Source organism: Mastomys coucha, unplaced genomic scaffold, assembly GCF_008632895.1.
Source record: "Mastomys coucha isolate ucsf_1 unplaced genomic scaffold, UCSF_Mcou_1 pScaffold14, whole genome shotgun sequence".
NCBI classification, from domain to species: Eukaryota; Metazoa; Chordata; class Mammalia; order Rodentia; family Muridae; genus Mastomys; species Mastomys coucha.
In genome coordinates, this window is record NW_022196896.1 from 89,533,433 (window position 1) to 89,549,914 (window position 16,482).

At 38.9% G+C, this 16,482-nt stretch overlaps 1 protein-coding gene across 8 annotated transcripts in view; it reads left to right on the plus strand.

Annotated features, from left to right (window-relative positions):
* The window catches only part of Zdbf2 (zinc finger DBF-type containing 2), a 35,970-nt gene extending 24,650 nt beyond the window's left edge, over positions 1 to 11,320 (plus strand). For 4 of the 8 annotated variants that reach the window (XM_031367714.1, XM_031367712.1, XM_031367713.1 and 1 more), the window contains one exon: positions 1,314 to 11,165. In XM_031367714.1, coding sequence (XP_031223574.1) covers positions 1,314 to 8,091 — 6,778 coding nt within the window. In that variant the 3' untranslated portion in view covers positions 8,092 to 11,165. Of the gene's footprint in view, positions 1 to 1,313 lie in introns of all 8 variants that reach the window. The other 4 variants (XM_031367715.1, XM_031367716.1, XM_031367718.1 and 1 more) reach the window with 1 other exon arrangement.
* Positions 11,321 to 16,482: the final 5,162 nt, after the last annotated feature.

Sequence of the window (16,482 nt, forward strand, 5' to 3'; positions counted from 1 at the left end):
TCACAGTTATTCAGTAATTTTTAAGTTGATTTTTCAACCTAAGATTTCCTACTTTGACCTCTTTCTGTTTTAGGACATTAACCTTAAATTAGCTTATGATACTTTAGGCCTCTTTTGTCTGATACCTTTTTTTTTTGTGGGTCTAAGTAAGATGATATTGACATTTTGCATTGGAAGTTGCTGCTAATTGAATTTCTTTCTTTGAATTTGCTCAGGTGCCTACCATAGAGTGTACCAATTAGTTAGAGAACTTTTAGTACTTAGTAGGTGGTTGCTATGACTGAATTAAGGCTGTGACACCATTTTTAGGACAGCTGTTTATATGAAAGGAGGATCCCTAAAATGTTTTGAATCAAGCTTTTTTTACTGATGGCAGTATAAGAAATGAACTGACAGATTTTTAGATAATGAAATTTCAGATCTTTAAAAAGATATTAAAAAATTTGAATTGAAAATATAGTATACATAGATATAATTCAAAGGAACATTCAGAAATGATTTAGTCATAAGTCTAAAGGGTATGATGGTATTGTGCCTATAATTCTAGCTACTTGGGGAAGCTGAAGTGGGAACATTGCTTATCCAAAAGAAAGGTCAACTTGGGCAGCATAGCCAGATCATTACCTTAGAAAAAGGAGACAAGGGCTGGAGAGATGGCCCAGCAGTTAAGAGCACTTGCTGCTCTTCCGAAGGTCCTGAGTTCAATTCTCCCAGCTCACAACCATCTATAATGGGATCTGTTGCCCTCTTCTTGTGTGAATAAAGACAGTGTACTCATAAACATAAAATATTTAAATTAATCTTTTTTTAAAAAAGAGAGACAAGTACATGTTCTTTATATTCCCTTTGAGTCCCCAGACTTCATGTTCACTTCACTAAAGTTAACAGATAGGACTAGCTTCTTACTTGTGCTTCTACAGATAGAATTAACTGTATACAGTTAATTTTTGACATAGCTCTTAAAATTTAAGGTTTGTAGGGATCAGACCCAGGGCCTTGCACATACTTGGCAAGTGCTTTAGCAACTGAGTGGCATCTTGGGCCTCTGGGTCAAACTTTGTAGTGTTTACTGTGATAACTGAAAAATGGATATAGAGATTCATTTGCATTTTTGTATGTTCAGGAGCCATTTGTTTATGAAATAGCAGTTGGTCAACATATCTTTTATACTAGCTAACTTCTTAAGGTCCATGGAGTGTGCAATCTGGTTTTCCTTTTCTTCTAAGAATGGTCCATAATAGAAAGAAAACAATACCATGGAATTTAAGCAAAAGCTAGGATATTTTAATGTTTTTTTCCCCCTTCTTTTTTAGATCTGCACCAAATGAGGCAGCGGCGGCAGCAGCGGCAGCAGATCCTGGATCACCTGAAGTGGTGATTTTGGATGACTCTGATGAGAAGGAGGATGATACTGCAGATAGCAGTGCAGAGAGGAACTCCGAGGATTCAGGATCTGTTGAAGAGATAGATTATAGACCTGGTACTTCTCAGGAACGCGCGGAGGTTGCAGTTCGACCATCGGTTATTCAAAAACTGGAACGGGGACAGCAGCAGTCCTTGGAATTGGCTCATAAAGTTGAGAGTGGTGTGAAAAAAGTTAATTCAGTCGGTGTTGTTCAGGCTACAACTAGTGGAAAAAAGTTAGTGCGTCCCCCTGTGATTTGTAATGCTCCTGCCAGCTCTTTGCCTAGCGGCTCTTTCGAGAGACCAGTTGCGGCTAACAGTGTTCCTCGGTTAGTACTGGCAGTTGCTTCAGATTCCTTTCCAGCTTGTGACACAGAGAACCTTGAAACATACTTTGACTCCCCAGAACAGGGCCCTAGCAACCCATCATCTCAACCCAAAACTAAAGACCCAAAAAAGAAACTAAATATAAATTTAGACAAATTGCTTGCACAGAGAAATCTCAGAGCTAAGGGTGCGTCTTTTTCCCCTGTTGTACGAGTCCGTGAGCTAACAGGTCCTGAGCTTTGTTCTGTAAGAGCTGAGTCTTCTTCTGAGTTAGAGGCAGGTACAGCAGGAAACCCGAGGGAGACTGACACACTACCAGAACAAGCACGTGAAGGTGCCATTCCAAAGCGTCGTGAGGCATCTCGTTCAAATACAGTTCGTCCCCAAGAAGAAACTCATTTGGTTCTTAACAAGCCAACACTTCTGAAACAGAAGCGCTCAGTGAGTTCTGAAGAGAGGTTCGATCATGGATCTCTTCAGGCAGTACCTGGTCCTTCCCAAGCTGCTGTACATGACTTAAGTCTTTTGGAGCAGGAAGAGGAGGAGGAACAGGAAGAAGAGAGGCAGGAAGAGGAGGAAGAAGAGGGAGTTGACCAAGAAGATGCGAGCTATGAATCTAGAGGTTCTGACATGAGTTTTGATTGTGGGTCCTCTTGTCAGTCACTGAGTGCCCTATCTGAACTGACCACCAGAGAAATAGATGTATCAGAAGAAACACACGCTGATGCACAGCCTAGAAATGAAATACCCACTGTTTCTGGAGCAACTTCAGATAATGGTAACAGTTCTCGTCAGGTGATTACACAGAACATACAGCTCATTAGTCTGGTTGATGAAAGCTATGAGTCTAGTGGCTCTGAAGTGAATTTTGATGGTGATGACTCACTTCCGTCAACTAGTCACCATCCCCCACAGCCTGTGGAAGTAGTAGTGCCCCTTCGTTTGGTTGACAAGAGCTATGGAAGTGGTAGCTCTGAACCATGTGAGGATTCCGGGTCCTCAGCTGATGAGACTCCAACAACAGCAGGACAGCAAAATCCTGTGAACAATGCCCATGCAAACCTGGTTGATGAGAACTACGGGTCAAGTAGTTTCAGTTCTGACAGTGATGCAGCTCTGGATCGTCCCCAGATGCCTGTTGAAGAAAGAAGCCCAAGAGACAGAGCTGTTGAACAGGAAAATGAAGACCAACCTAGTAGTGCTGAAGCACATCCTGAACATGATGGTTCTCTTGAGCCAGAGGCTGATGAACCCCAGAGAGAAGCAGAAGAAATAAATCTTCCAAACCAGAAGAATACCAGCCTTGGGGATATGAACTGTGAGTCTCATGGTCCTGAAGTGGGTTTTCATGCTGATGATCAATTAGAGGCTGATCAATCTTCAGTAAATCCTGAGGAAGTAGATCTTGACCTAGAAAATCAGAGTGTTCACTCTGGCATTTCTAATCTAAGTTTTGATTCCCATGCTTCTTATCAGTCAGCTAATGATCAACCTCAAGGGGCTTGGGGTGAAGTAAATCTTGATGAGTTAAATGTTGAAATGGAAGTTAAGAGCAATGGGTGCTCCAGTTCTGAGTTGACATTTGATTCCGATTCCCCTCTTCTGTCAGTTACTGAGCGGTCTCTGCTGGATTTTGAAGGATTAAACGAAGATGACTTTAACCTGGAAGATGAAAACTGTGTGTCAAGTAGTTCTGACATAACTTTTGATTCTGATATTCCCGATGACTCAGTAGCTGACCAACCTCAAGTAGCTGTTTATGAGGAGGAGCCTGTTGGTCTGGAAAATAAGAGTAATGAATCTTGTGTTTCTGGAATAACATTTGATTCTGATATTCCTCTTCATTCAGGAAATGATCACCCTGAAGTAGCTGTTAAAGAAGTAATCATTCAGGAAGAAGAAAACGTTCACTTAGAAGGGAAGAATGACAATCCCAGTGGTTCTGAAATATGTTTGGATTCTAATGCCCCTCTTCATTCAGTGACTAATTCTGATGTAGCTGTTAAAAAGATAAATTCCCCCAAAGAAGAGCAGGTACATATAGAACATGTTGAACAAAAGGAAAATGAACCTACTGATTCTGAATTAAACTTGGATTGTAACTCTTTTAATTCAAAGCCTGGATGTTCTGAAGATCCTGTTGTATTGCGTGTTTCTGAAACAAGATTGGATTCTCGTGTCCCCTTTCAGTCAGTTATTCGCAAATGTGAAGTAGTTGTCAAAAATGTATGTCTTCAAAAAGAAAAGCATGCTGAATTAACAAGTAAAAGCACGGAATCTCATTCTGAAATAAGTTCAGCTTCTACTGCTTCTCGTCCAGTGACAGAACCTTATGTAGGTAAAAAAGCAAAGAGAAAGACAAAGCATCTTGAGGAAGTCAACAGTGATGAGGAATATGGTGCCTCTCAACCAGCTTTCAATTCTGATGTTTTTCCTCGGTCAATGACTGAAAAACCTCAACCAGCTGCTTTGAAAGAGGGCCATGCTGACCCAAAAGATGAAAATACTGAGCTTAGAGGGACAGAAGTAAATCTGAATACTGCTGGTTGTCTTGATTCAGTCATTAGCCAGCCTCAGTTAGCCTCAAACGAAAACTCTGTTGAACTGAAAGACACAGATGGCAAGCCCAGTGACTCTAAAGCAAGTGCTGATGCAGCTGGCCATCTTCACTCACTGCCTAAACAAGAGTTCGACGTGATTACAAAAATGAATGAGTGGAAAAAAGAGGCAAAGGTTCTTGAACAGAAGATCAGTGATCTTATTTATTCAAAAATAATACACGACTCTAATGTTTCTTTTCGTTCTGCAATGGATCAACTTGAACTAGCTCTGAAACAAATAAATCTTGGTAGTAATGACCAAGTGTCCTCGGAAGATAACAGCCAAGGTACGTGTTCTGAAACAAATTTGGATTCTGGTTTCTCAGTCCAGGCAGTAGTTGAACCACCTGAAGTAACTGTTTTGGAGCCTGAACGTGTTGAACAAGATGGTAGGAATAACGTGTCTTGTGATTCGGAAGTAAGCGGTAATTCTAATGGCTCTGTCCTGTCAGAGGCTGATCAGCATAGTGAAAGTGGTGAAAACAGAAGTCAGAAGGATGCAGATGACACGGAAGGTAAGAGGGATGATGCTCAGGGTTTTGGAATTACACATGATTCCAATGTCCCCCAGCCATTGGCTGGCCAGATTGAAGTAGTACAGGAGATCGACCATTGGAAAGATCATGTTAATTTGGAAGATAAGATTGTTGAATCTAATAACTCAAAAATAAACTCTCATTCTGATGAACCACTTCAGGCTGTGACTAATGAAACACAAGAGCCTGTTCAAGAAATAAATTTACTGAGGGGACATGCTAGTCCAAATGATGACTGTGAGCCCTATGGCGCTACAATAATTCCAGTTTCGAATGTCATTTTTTGCTCAGTGATTCAGAAACCACAACGTTTGCAAAAAAGGTGTGCCAGTTTGAAAGTAAACAGCAGCAATCCTTGTGGTCCTGAAGTAAGTGTTGATTCCCATGATCGTCCTGAAGTGAGTTTTGATTCTAATGATCCTTGTCAGTCAGTAGCAAGCCATCTTCAAAAACCTGTCAAGGAAATGAACCTGAAGGAAGACCATATTTACCTGGATGATAAGAGCTACAAGCTAGTTGACTTTGAACCAACTTATGATTCTGACGCTCCTGTTCAGTTTGTGTCAGTTCCATCTGTGGAGACTGTGTCCGTCAAAGAAGTAAATTTGCAAAAGGAGAATCATGATGACCTAGAAAATGAGAACTCTCAGCCATGTTGTTCTGAAGCAGCATATAATTCTGCTGTTCATCTGCAGTCAGGAGTTGATCCACCTCAAGTGGCTTGCAAAGAAGCAGATCTTGACAAGAAAGAGCTTGACATCGAAGACAAGGGCAGTGTATCTTGTGTGCCTGAAGTGGTGTATGATTCTGAGGTCTCTTTTCAGATTGTAGTTAACCAGGTTCAGACATCAGATGGAGAAACAGATTCACCACAGGTGGTGTTTGTGGATGTTGTGTCCAGTGATAGTGATTGTGACCGGGAAGTAATTTCTGATTCAAATATCCCTCTTCAGCTAGAGCAACCTCAGATGACTGTCAAAGAAACCAGTGATATAAACACAGATTCTCTTGGTTCTGCAGCAAATGAAAAGTACTACTGTAAATTCTGTGGTTGTGATTATGAAGCCTCTCAGTCAGTGACAAACCAATCCAAGGAAAGTTTCAAAATAATAAACAGGAAGAATGACTATATTATCCTAGGAGATTCCACTTGTCCATCTTGTGGTCATGAACTCAACTTCAATGTTGATCCCTCTGATCAGCCCACTACCTGCCAGTTACAAGAGCCTGATCGTAAGTTTACTGACCCAGAAGATAAGAACTATGGACCTAAATGTCCTAAAAGAAAATTACATTGGGAAGATACTACTCAGCCAATTACTCACCAACTACAGAAAACTGGAGAAGCCACCAGTCTTCGGAGGGATACAAAAAATAGATCCAAAAGAGAGAGGAGCTGGGAATCCAGTAGTTTTGCAGCAGACCGTGCTGCCTATGCGGTGTCAGTGATCCGCCAAACAGCTGGGAACTACTACTCTTTTAACTCCTGTGGATCTGAGCTAAATTTTCTAGATGATACCTCATTTCAGTCTGACATTGCCCCACCTCAACCTAAGAAAAAAGGCCAGCGTAAGAAAGTGACTTTTGACATGAGAGTAACTAAGTATGAATATCCACCAAACCCAATGTATGGGGAAGTAGAAGAGGTTGCAGAAGGTGATCCTAAGGAAGTAGTAGTTCATGAAGCCTCACCTCAGGTTCAGGCTCCTGCATCAGTTGTTGAAAAACCATGTCCTCAGAGGAGAGAAGATGATGTGAAAGCAAACACACAGGCATGTCAAGGTTATTTCTACAGTTACTATGATGGTGGCTCAGAGACCAAGAAAATTCTTTTGGGTGAAGAACAAAAGACTATCTTGCCTGACCTTAATCAGAATGCCACATCAATTCAGTATATTAAAGGTAAAGTTGGAGACACTGGTGACTTTTCCGTGGCCTTAGGTAAGCCGTCTTGTTCCCTAGCAGAGGGGCTTCATCAGCAACATGGGCAGGTGACTTCTCAGAACCAGGTAGGAGGAGTGAGATGTGCAACTCAAGCAAGTTCCGGGAAGAAAAGGAAAATTACAGAACAAGAAGATGACTCACCAAAAAGGAAGTGTTTCCACCACGATAGCCAGAAAAAAAAAAAAGGCCAAACTGGGACAACTAAGCTACCTGAACCACAAACTAAAGTTTTAGAGCCTGTACAGCCGGATTCCTTGGTTTATATTTTTTCTTCTCTAAGTATGAAGGAAGATCAGTCTTTGAACCCACCTAAAACAAAGCCTGGCAGTAACAGTGATTTACGATATGTATACAGTTGTAAGGAGCATACCTTTTCTGGCCCACGACGTAAGAGAACTGTAATTAATCCTCCACAGAACATAATGGTACCAGACATTGGCAGACGTGAGATAGTTGACATTGATCATAATAGGCGTGACCCAAGGTCCAATGCAGAGGAGAATGGTGCCAAAAGACAAAACCTGGCTTCAACATCTTTTACGACAATGCCGAAAAGATCTGTGTTAAGGTTCCACAGGACCAGTCAATCTTCATTTCTAAAAAAATCAGAAGATGTGGGTGCTACTCAAGTTCCAAAGGATAATTTCCAGCAGACTCTTTTAAATCGTGATGGTGCCAAAAAATTTCCCAAATCAGTTAGAAAGGAAGTTTTTGAAAGTAAAAATCAAAGGAAATTTTGGAAAAAGAAGATGGTTGCTGCAGATAAATCATGCCTCATCAAAAATGCTTATAAAACAATGGTTCTACGGAAAAAATCAAAATTAGCTTCAGAAAAGCTGGCTATTTGGATTCAGCTGAAAGCGATAGACATCATCAGGAAGTATGTCTCTAGATGCCATGGTGTTCCGCCCCGGAGGCATCAATCAAAGACTGTTCTTATAAAAATGCAACTGAGGAAGAAAAAAATAGTTGCCAGGAAGATAAAGGAAGCCAAGAGAGCAGCTGAAGCACTCGCGCTCAAGCTCTCGCGCCCCTCACGCCCCCCGGTTCTCCCAGCTGGTGCTGAAGAGCAGTTGAGCACTACTGCAGGACCCGCAGAGCTGCCTGCCCATCCTTCCAGTGCTGGAGGGATAAAGCGCTACCGGAAAACTTACTTCCGCAGAAGGAAGAGACTTCTTCCCGTGAGAGAATATGACCTGAGAAGCTTGAGTTCAACATCAAATACCGACAGGATGGTGACACGGCTTGCAAGCAAGTCGAAAAGTAATGAGGCAAAATAAAAGTGCGCGTCATAGTAGATGGAGACCTCAGTCCTTCACTTGGATGGAACACATTTGAGACTTGAATGCACATACTTTTCCCAGCTTTGGTGGGGAAACTGACCTTACACTATTTTGCTACAGATATTATTTTTCAGAGATTTTATATTCATTTAAAATTAGTGTTTAGGGTCCTTTTTTTTTTCTTTTAAAGATTTAAAAGCAACCTTTGTCCCATTTCTGTAGAAGAGCTTCATCTTAATTTGTCTTATAATTTAGCATACTATATAGAATTTTGTCCCTTAAATCATGTCCTCTGAAAATCTTTTGTGCCAAAAAGTTTTAACACTGGGAGAATGAACATAGCAAGCTTATTAATTTCATTTTTTTTTAAACAATTGGGACAGATATCTATTTACGTAGTTACCACACTTCCAAGTTGAATAGCCAGTAGGTATTCTAACTGGATAAATAAAAAGAGCAACATTGTGCTATCTCAGTTTCCGAGTATCTCAGTTTTGTGATCAATCACAAGAATATAATTTCTTTTTCTTTTAAAGGCATTCCATAAAATATTTAATCTAGTTTTTTGAAATCGTCTGGTGAAAGACAAATTCTTTTTCATTTAAATTGGATCTCCAAGTCTTTATTTAACTTTCCTCATTTGCACACATACCCACAAATCTTTTTGTTAACATTATTAAATCTTATGTGGAAAAGATTTTGCAAATGTGATTAAGCTTTGGAAGCTACCTTTTCTCCCCTTACTGGTAATTAAAATGAAAACCCAGGTAATTTTATCATCTTATTTATTAATATTTTGTATAACATTTTAAAATGTTGAACTTAAGCTGTTGGTTTGATAATGGCAAGTGGACTGGCCATTAATTGTCATTAGTGAAAAACTTTACATTTCAGAAAAATTAAGTTAAACTAATAACCTAACTAGTGACCCACTTTACAAGTGAAAAACGGTTTATACACCACTTTATCTTAAACTATCTAATTATCTTAAAGTAACTAGATAGTCCAAGGTTAAACCAGTTTGACATTTTATCTTAAACTCCCTAACCGAGTTTAACAGTTGAGATAAAGATGCTTGGATACACAGTGTGAACCTCTGTGGTACTTGAGTATATTCCTTTAAGGGTCGGCTGTTGACTGAGCTGGTGCAGACGCATCCCCTTTTCTTGTTCAGTCAAGGCCTGGATCTCTTTCTGTCTTTGATGTTATGAGGAAACACAAAGTTTCCCTTTACTGTGTAACTACTATATTTTATTGAAACTAGAATCAGTGTTAAGATGTGTCTTGATTTCAGAGATAAAACTGTGTTACCTTAGAATTAATGAAATATCAACGTGGTTTTGTTCCAGGGGCCATTACTTAACCTGTGAGTCGTTAATGGTGATACTATTGTCATCTCTTTACTTCTTAATATAAGTGGTAATTATATTGCAGAGTGGACAAATGTGCTTTTTTAGTCGGCAAGTAACGTGTTTAATTTTTTCAACCTTGCCTCTTTATATTACAAGCATTTTAATTTTTTTAAGAAAATTCTCAATGGGCTGCTAGTTTTTTGTTTTTTGATTTTTGTTTTTTTAAATCCTCAAATTTTAATTAAGGAAGAAAACGCTTTCACTGATTATGAAGTAACCATGAAAAAGTATTCCTTGCAGATATTAATGTCTTTTGCAGTTCCCAGACACCATTAATAAACACTCTTGTAATGTAGGTTAAAAGTGAGAGTTCATACAAAAATAATCTACCATATAATTATGCCAGATTATATCTATTATAATTATATCCTGAAATGAAGATTCAAATAATCAAAATTTAAAGTTAAAAAAATTCACAATTTAGAAACTTGTCTAAGGACTTTTTAAAGGGAGAGCAAGGAAAAAAATTAATATGTAAAATTCACATCACCAAAAATATAAAAATGTCTGGTACAGAAATGATGGCTTTGTTTAGCATTTTGCAAATATTTACTAACTTCTTGTAAGGATTATTTAGACAAGATTGGAAACTTAAAATTGTAAAACTTAAATTAAAAGTGAAATATTTCAGAATTTGATAGGATATAAGATGTGCCCCTTTGTCTACATAAGTGTTGACTTAATTTTCAGGCTAGGTTGAAACAATTGGTTATTTTGTGTAGTCAAGAGTGCATTATATTCTTTCAATAGTAATACATCAAATTACAACCATATCATTTCATTAATCTTGTCCCTTTTAGTATCTTGAATAGATTTTTATTGTGACTGTCCTAGTGAAACAGTGTGTGGACAATATTGTGTAAGAGTGTTTTTTTGCATTTGTGCATTTTAAATTATTTGTGTGACTAGGGCTCTGAGTAACACTTTTTTTTTTGCTTAAAGAAAAGCTATATTTAAATATTCAAATTATATATTTCCATGTAAAACTAATGTGAAGACCGATGTATTTTTTATAATGCAGTTTAAAGTGTAAACTTGTTTTGATGTTATCAAGATAAATTTATTAAATATTGAAATTTGTGTGTACTCTCTCCTAATGTTAGAACCTTTTTCTGGAAATACTTAAAAAGAATCGGAGAGTAATCAAGGCTTAAGTAACTCTGTAAAAGGCCTGAGAGATGATAAATAAGAGAATGCAGATGTTGATGCTGGCGAGAAAATAGTTTAACCAAAGATACATAGGTTGTACTCACATCAGTAATTATTTCAAAAGATTAAACAACCACTAATTTGTGTGGTGGAGTGATGGGGCAGCTGTTTGCCTAGCACGCCTGCACTGAAGGGATTGAATTGAGGAGGCAGGATCCATACCACCATCTGATGCCCTGTGGGAAATGACCAATCCCAAACCTTCCATCTACCTCCCTGTCTTGTAGTGCCATAGCATCTGATAGTTAAGACAGGATGACATGGAAGAGTACATGAGAGAACAGTGACATAGGTGCTTCTGACCTTAGAATTACTACTGACTTACAACACTTGTTGGTCAGGGATTTTCGAGTGAGAATTATCTTCCTATTTACAATGAGAAGTTACTACTTTTTAGTAAAGGACTTTTAAGTTTAGAAACATGGAATTATAGAATTATACAACAAAATTCCAACTCAAGTAAATTCAAAGTGAGGAGACATAGCATTTTTTTCATCTCTTAGATGAACTCAAATATTGAGGGAAAAATTAAAAAATTAAAATTAAAACATTTCCCTTTCTTATACTTCATATGTGTAAAGTTCTAAGTATTTTAAGCCATGGGTTTAATTTTTCAAAATTATTTGCTTTAAATAAAGAATTCAGGATAAGGTATAGTTTCTTGCTGGATCTTTATATTATTTCTAGGTTTATTTTTTTTAATGACTTTTAAACCTGGAAAGCAGTTTATTTCCCAAATTTTTTATCCCCAAATTTAGTGTATGTACATATTGAGGTGGTCTTGAGTACAGCACAGTGCCCCAAACTTTAACTGTATCATGTCCCTTGAGCTTTGTATTTGGGAGCCTTGTTAGATACTATAACGATCACTGTGAAGTGAGAAAATTGAGGCATAGAGTAGTTAACCCCCTTCCTCCCCCCAGCTTAGGCCATCTTCTAGTTTCTGTCTCCTTAGTTGTCTTCTCTGTTTACTTCATATACGCAGTACCTTTATGTTAGTCTCTCTCTCTCTCTCTCTCTCTCCCTCTCCCCCTGTCTTTCTTTGTCTCTGTCTCTCTCCCTCCCTCCTCTCAGTCTCTGTCTCTCTCCCTCTCTCCCTCTCTCTCTGTCTGTCTGTCTCTCTCTCTCTCTCTCTCCCCCTCCCTCTCTTCCTCCTCTCTCTGTCTTTGTCTCTGTCTCTCCCTCCCCCCTCAGCCTCTGTCTCTCTCTCTTTCTCTCTGTCTCTCTCTCTCCCCTCTCTCTATCACTCTTTCTCTCTTTTTTCTCTCTCTCTGTCTCTTTCTCTGCCTTGTTTCATTTATCATGATTAGGTTTTTTTGTTGTTGGTTGGTTGGTTTTGAGAGTCTCCTATGTTACAGCATGCTGAGCATTTTGAGTTTTTTTTTAATACTTTTTAGTAGTTTTAAATTTACTTAATTAAAAAATTTTTTTTTAAATATTTATGCCTCTGAGAGTTGAATCCAGGGCCTTGTGCATGTGAATCAAGTGCTCTGCTGCGTTGTACCTCCAGCTCTCAGTCTTGATGACATCACTACCAGAACCTTCCTCTCCTGAACACAGATGGGAAGCCAGCAGGTGCAGGCTAGCATTGTTCCCACATGGTTCTTATTTATTATCTGATCCCTCCTCGGATCCAAGACTGGACAGCAGAGTTGCCTTTTGGAGTGCTCCTGTGGGTCACTTGAGTAATGTATGCTCCCATGACCTTTCCTTGCCCATCATGCCATTCTTCCCTGTGCTCAGTTCTCATTTTCACCATCAACACATCACCTCATGCTCTCAATCCTTTCACGATGGAGTGCTTGCAGGTAAACTGATAATCTGAGAACGAGAACCAACAAATTGCTGGTTTTTAATCCAGTTTGTGCCACAGAGCCAGGAAGTGTGTTGGCAGCCTCTTGGTTAAGTTCCTCTCCTGCATATTTAGATACTTATTGTCAGAGTCAGGAAGTTGGCATTGATCTCATCTATCTACTCTGCAGACCTTAGTAAAAATTTGAAAATTATCTCAAAATGCCCTTGGTAGGTCCTGGATTTGATCCATAGTTATGGACTTCATGGCTACTTTGTTGGTTTCCTCAGTGTGGAGCAGTTTCTCGCCTGTCTGTACTTGGTAGCATGGCATTTTGGAGGTACTGGTTTTTTTGTGGAATATCCTTGAGTTTGAGCTTGTCTGGTGTTTCTTTGTAATCTCTGCATTTTTGGAATTCTGTGTTCTCAGTGTGTATTAACAGAAGCCATGTGATGTCAGTTTGAATAAATGTGGTGATAGAATAATATATCCTGTGTTTGTCTTTATTTTATATATAAAAAAAGCCATTTGAAAACCACAGAATGGGGGGCGGTGCCTCAGAGGTTTTTAAAAATTAATTTGCACTTTAAGTTTTCTTGGATCTGTTTATTGTAGATGTGTTTGTTCACATGTGAAGGTCGGGGACAATTTTTTCTATCACATAGGTTCCAGGATCAAGCTCATGACATCAGACTTGGAGGAAGGTGTTTGCACTTGCACACCCACCTCACAGATACTTTTGACAGCTAACATTTTGGGGTAGTTGTGACTGAAAATTTGGTGTCACACACTTGCAATCCTGGCCATTTTGGGGGGAAGCTGAGGCAGGAGGGTTCCAAGAACAAGGACAAGCATCACTATATTGTGACACATCCTGCAAACTGGGGCTTAGTGTGGTATGGTGACATTCAGGAGACCAAAGCAGGATTATTGAAAGTTCAAGGCCATTCTGGACTTCATAGCAAGACCCCGTCCCAAAAAACAAAACAAAACAATCCATAGTCATATAATACAGATGGCAAGAGTATGTATATATTTAACAAATATTCTATCTTCGTTCACCCAATATCCCTACATGTCTGGCTCATCTGTGGGTTCCAAACTGTACTTCTGTGCTGAGATAGGTACATTTTTTCCCCTATATCCTTTTCAGTCATAAACTAGCCAATTTCATCCACTGTAGGTGAAATCATGTGCAGAGGTTCCTTTTAACTATTTGGGTTAGAGAAAGACATTTTCTACAAAAGCATACACACTTTGTAGTACAGATTATTCTGGAATAATCACAAGATCCAGTTCCTTTTCTTAACCTGTGTCCAGTATTCATTGCTAACACTCTACATGTAAATCCTCTGTGGGTTTCCATTATATAGTACACAGAGCTCAGCATTCCAGGCCTGCAAAATTTCTTCACAAGGGACAATAGTTATATGGGAATTAATTTAAGAAAAATGCTCTGGAGATGATCAGTGCACACTGATGGTGGTAGTTGGAAACATCAAGATTCCAGTCATAAGCTGAGCCCATTCTGCTAGTGAATTGCCTCAGTCTTGAACACGTGTGATTAGAAGAATAACATGTTAAGCTCACACGATTTCCATTATTTCATATAAACATAAGTTTTCCCACAGCCAATCAACATGTGAATGGATTTAAAATCAATGTCACATTTACAATGAAATACTAAAAAGAAGAAAAAAAAGAAATTGGACAAATTAGGTCAACCTGGGGGACATTATTCTAAATGAAGTAAGCCAAATACATATAAACAAGTAATCTCATTTATGTGTGGGATCTAAAAGTGTAAAACTCAGAAATGGAGAGGAGAGCCTGCTTGAGAGAGATCACTAGTCTATCACCACTTTACAGATCATGAGAGAATGAAGTCAATAGATGAGACAGGCTGAAGTCACCACTTTACAGATCATGAGAGAATGAAGTCAATACATGAGACAGGCTGAAGTCTCATGCACTGGCCAGTTGTAATGAGTAATCTGAAACAAACTTACTCCTATCCATTACACTCGGGAGGAGCACAAAAATGTATTTCAAGAGCAATTCCATGTTACGAAGAAACTGGGGTAGCAAGGCTCTTCTTGCCTTGCTTTGTTGGCGTTTTCTCACAGGCATTCAGAATTCTCACAGGACTCCATTGCTGGAGTGTTCTGAGACTGGTCTACAGGTACAAGCATAAAACCAGGAAAATTACAAGATCATGATTAGTATATATTTCAAAATGAAAGGATTTGTTTAAATGTTTTCACTACATAGGATATTTGCGGTCATGGGTGTTGATCTTTCTACAATGCAGATACAAAACTATCATTTTGGTTTTTTTTTTTTTAACTGCAAAAATTGTTAAAACAGAAACACCCACCAAGCTATAAAGAGGTTAAATTTTGTATATAACCCACACCTCAAACAGGTAAAAGTAGTTCTCCCTTGAGGCTTGTTTCTACTCCTGTGGTCACAAAATTAATTTTGAACATTATCCCAGAAGTATTCATTTATTTTGGAGTCTGGAGCTTCTGCCATGTTAGAATTTACCTCTGTAAATCTGTCCCTCCTCAAGAACAACGAGAAAACTGCATGAAAGGTCAAGTCAGACTTTTGTCTCTAGAAACTGAAAGCTTGCCATATTATAATGAATATTAAGGGAAACCTTACAAGTCTCAGGTTTGTGTGCCTTGTAGAATTTTGAATGGCTTTCAGTACATACTCTCCAACTTCACTGTAGTCCTGAACCAGCAAGTCTTGCACCCAGTTGCTATGAAATCTGGGAGCTGCTGTACTGCCTCTCCAAACCCCTACCTGCCCCTAGAACTGGCGTTGTTTGACCTGCCTTGGAAGCTCCCTGGAAAGGCCCCAATATGTAGAGGGTTTTATTAGTTTGTCGTGACATGGAGTTAATTTCACTGAAAACTATCCTCGGGGCATTTCTGTTAAATAGTCACTGGAAATTGTTTGACATCATAGCTACCCAAGACAGCATTACCAGGTAAAGCAAGTGAGAGCCTGGTCAAATATGGGCAGTTTGGGAAATTTTGAAGAAGTGTCAATAGGAACGTGCAAGAGCTCTGGTAATTCCTAGTGATATAAAAGGTTACACAAAGGTTGAATGTATGCCCCGGAAAATTCAGAGAAGACCTTATTCATTGCTGACTAACTAAAGACCCCACTTGAGCAGAAGTTAGGGCTAAGGTAGAGTTGTGAACTGCCTGAGAGCTGAGGAAAAATCCTTTTAACATGTACACAGAGATAGTTCTCACAAGGTTTTAGTTCTGACCTATCATTAGCTGACCACTAAGCTCAATGAACACAGGAGTGAGTGGCTACATGGTACAGGGAGTGTACTTTTGTAGAAGTAGCTCATGAAAACCACTAAACTATCAACTAGGGACAACAAAACAGAGCTCTCATATACAAGATACTAGTTTGGGGACTGGGATGAGGCTCAGTGAACTGCTTTCCTAGAAGCATAGAGCCCTGGGTTTGATCTTCAGTGACATAGCATTAAATACCTGCATTCTCTCTCTCTCTCTCTCTCTCTCTCTCTCTCTCTCTCTCTCTGTGTGTGTGTGTGTGTGTGTGTTTTGAGGGGACTATACCTGTACCCATGTGCAGAAGCTAGACTGGCTAGAAAGCCTCCAGGATCTACCTCTCTTTACTTTCCAGCAGCATCATGCCTAGTTTTTTGGGATCTTATGCTTGTGTAGCAAGCACCTTACCTACAAATTCATCTCCTTAGCCCTAAAATGCCTATTTTTTAAATTAAAAATTGAAATTCTCAAAGAATCAGGAAACTATGACTATACACAGAAGGGAATATAAACTTACGATGAAGACATGAAACCAGTTACTAAGTATATATAATATACATGATTTATAACTATCAATTTAAAAACAAAACCAAAAGAAATCATTAATGAGATATTAGGGTTCTCTAGGGTAACAGAATTTATAGAATCTCTCCAT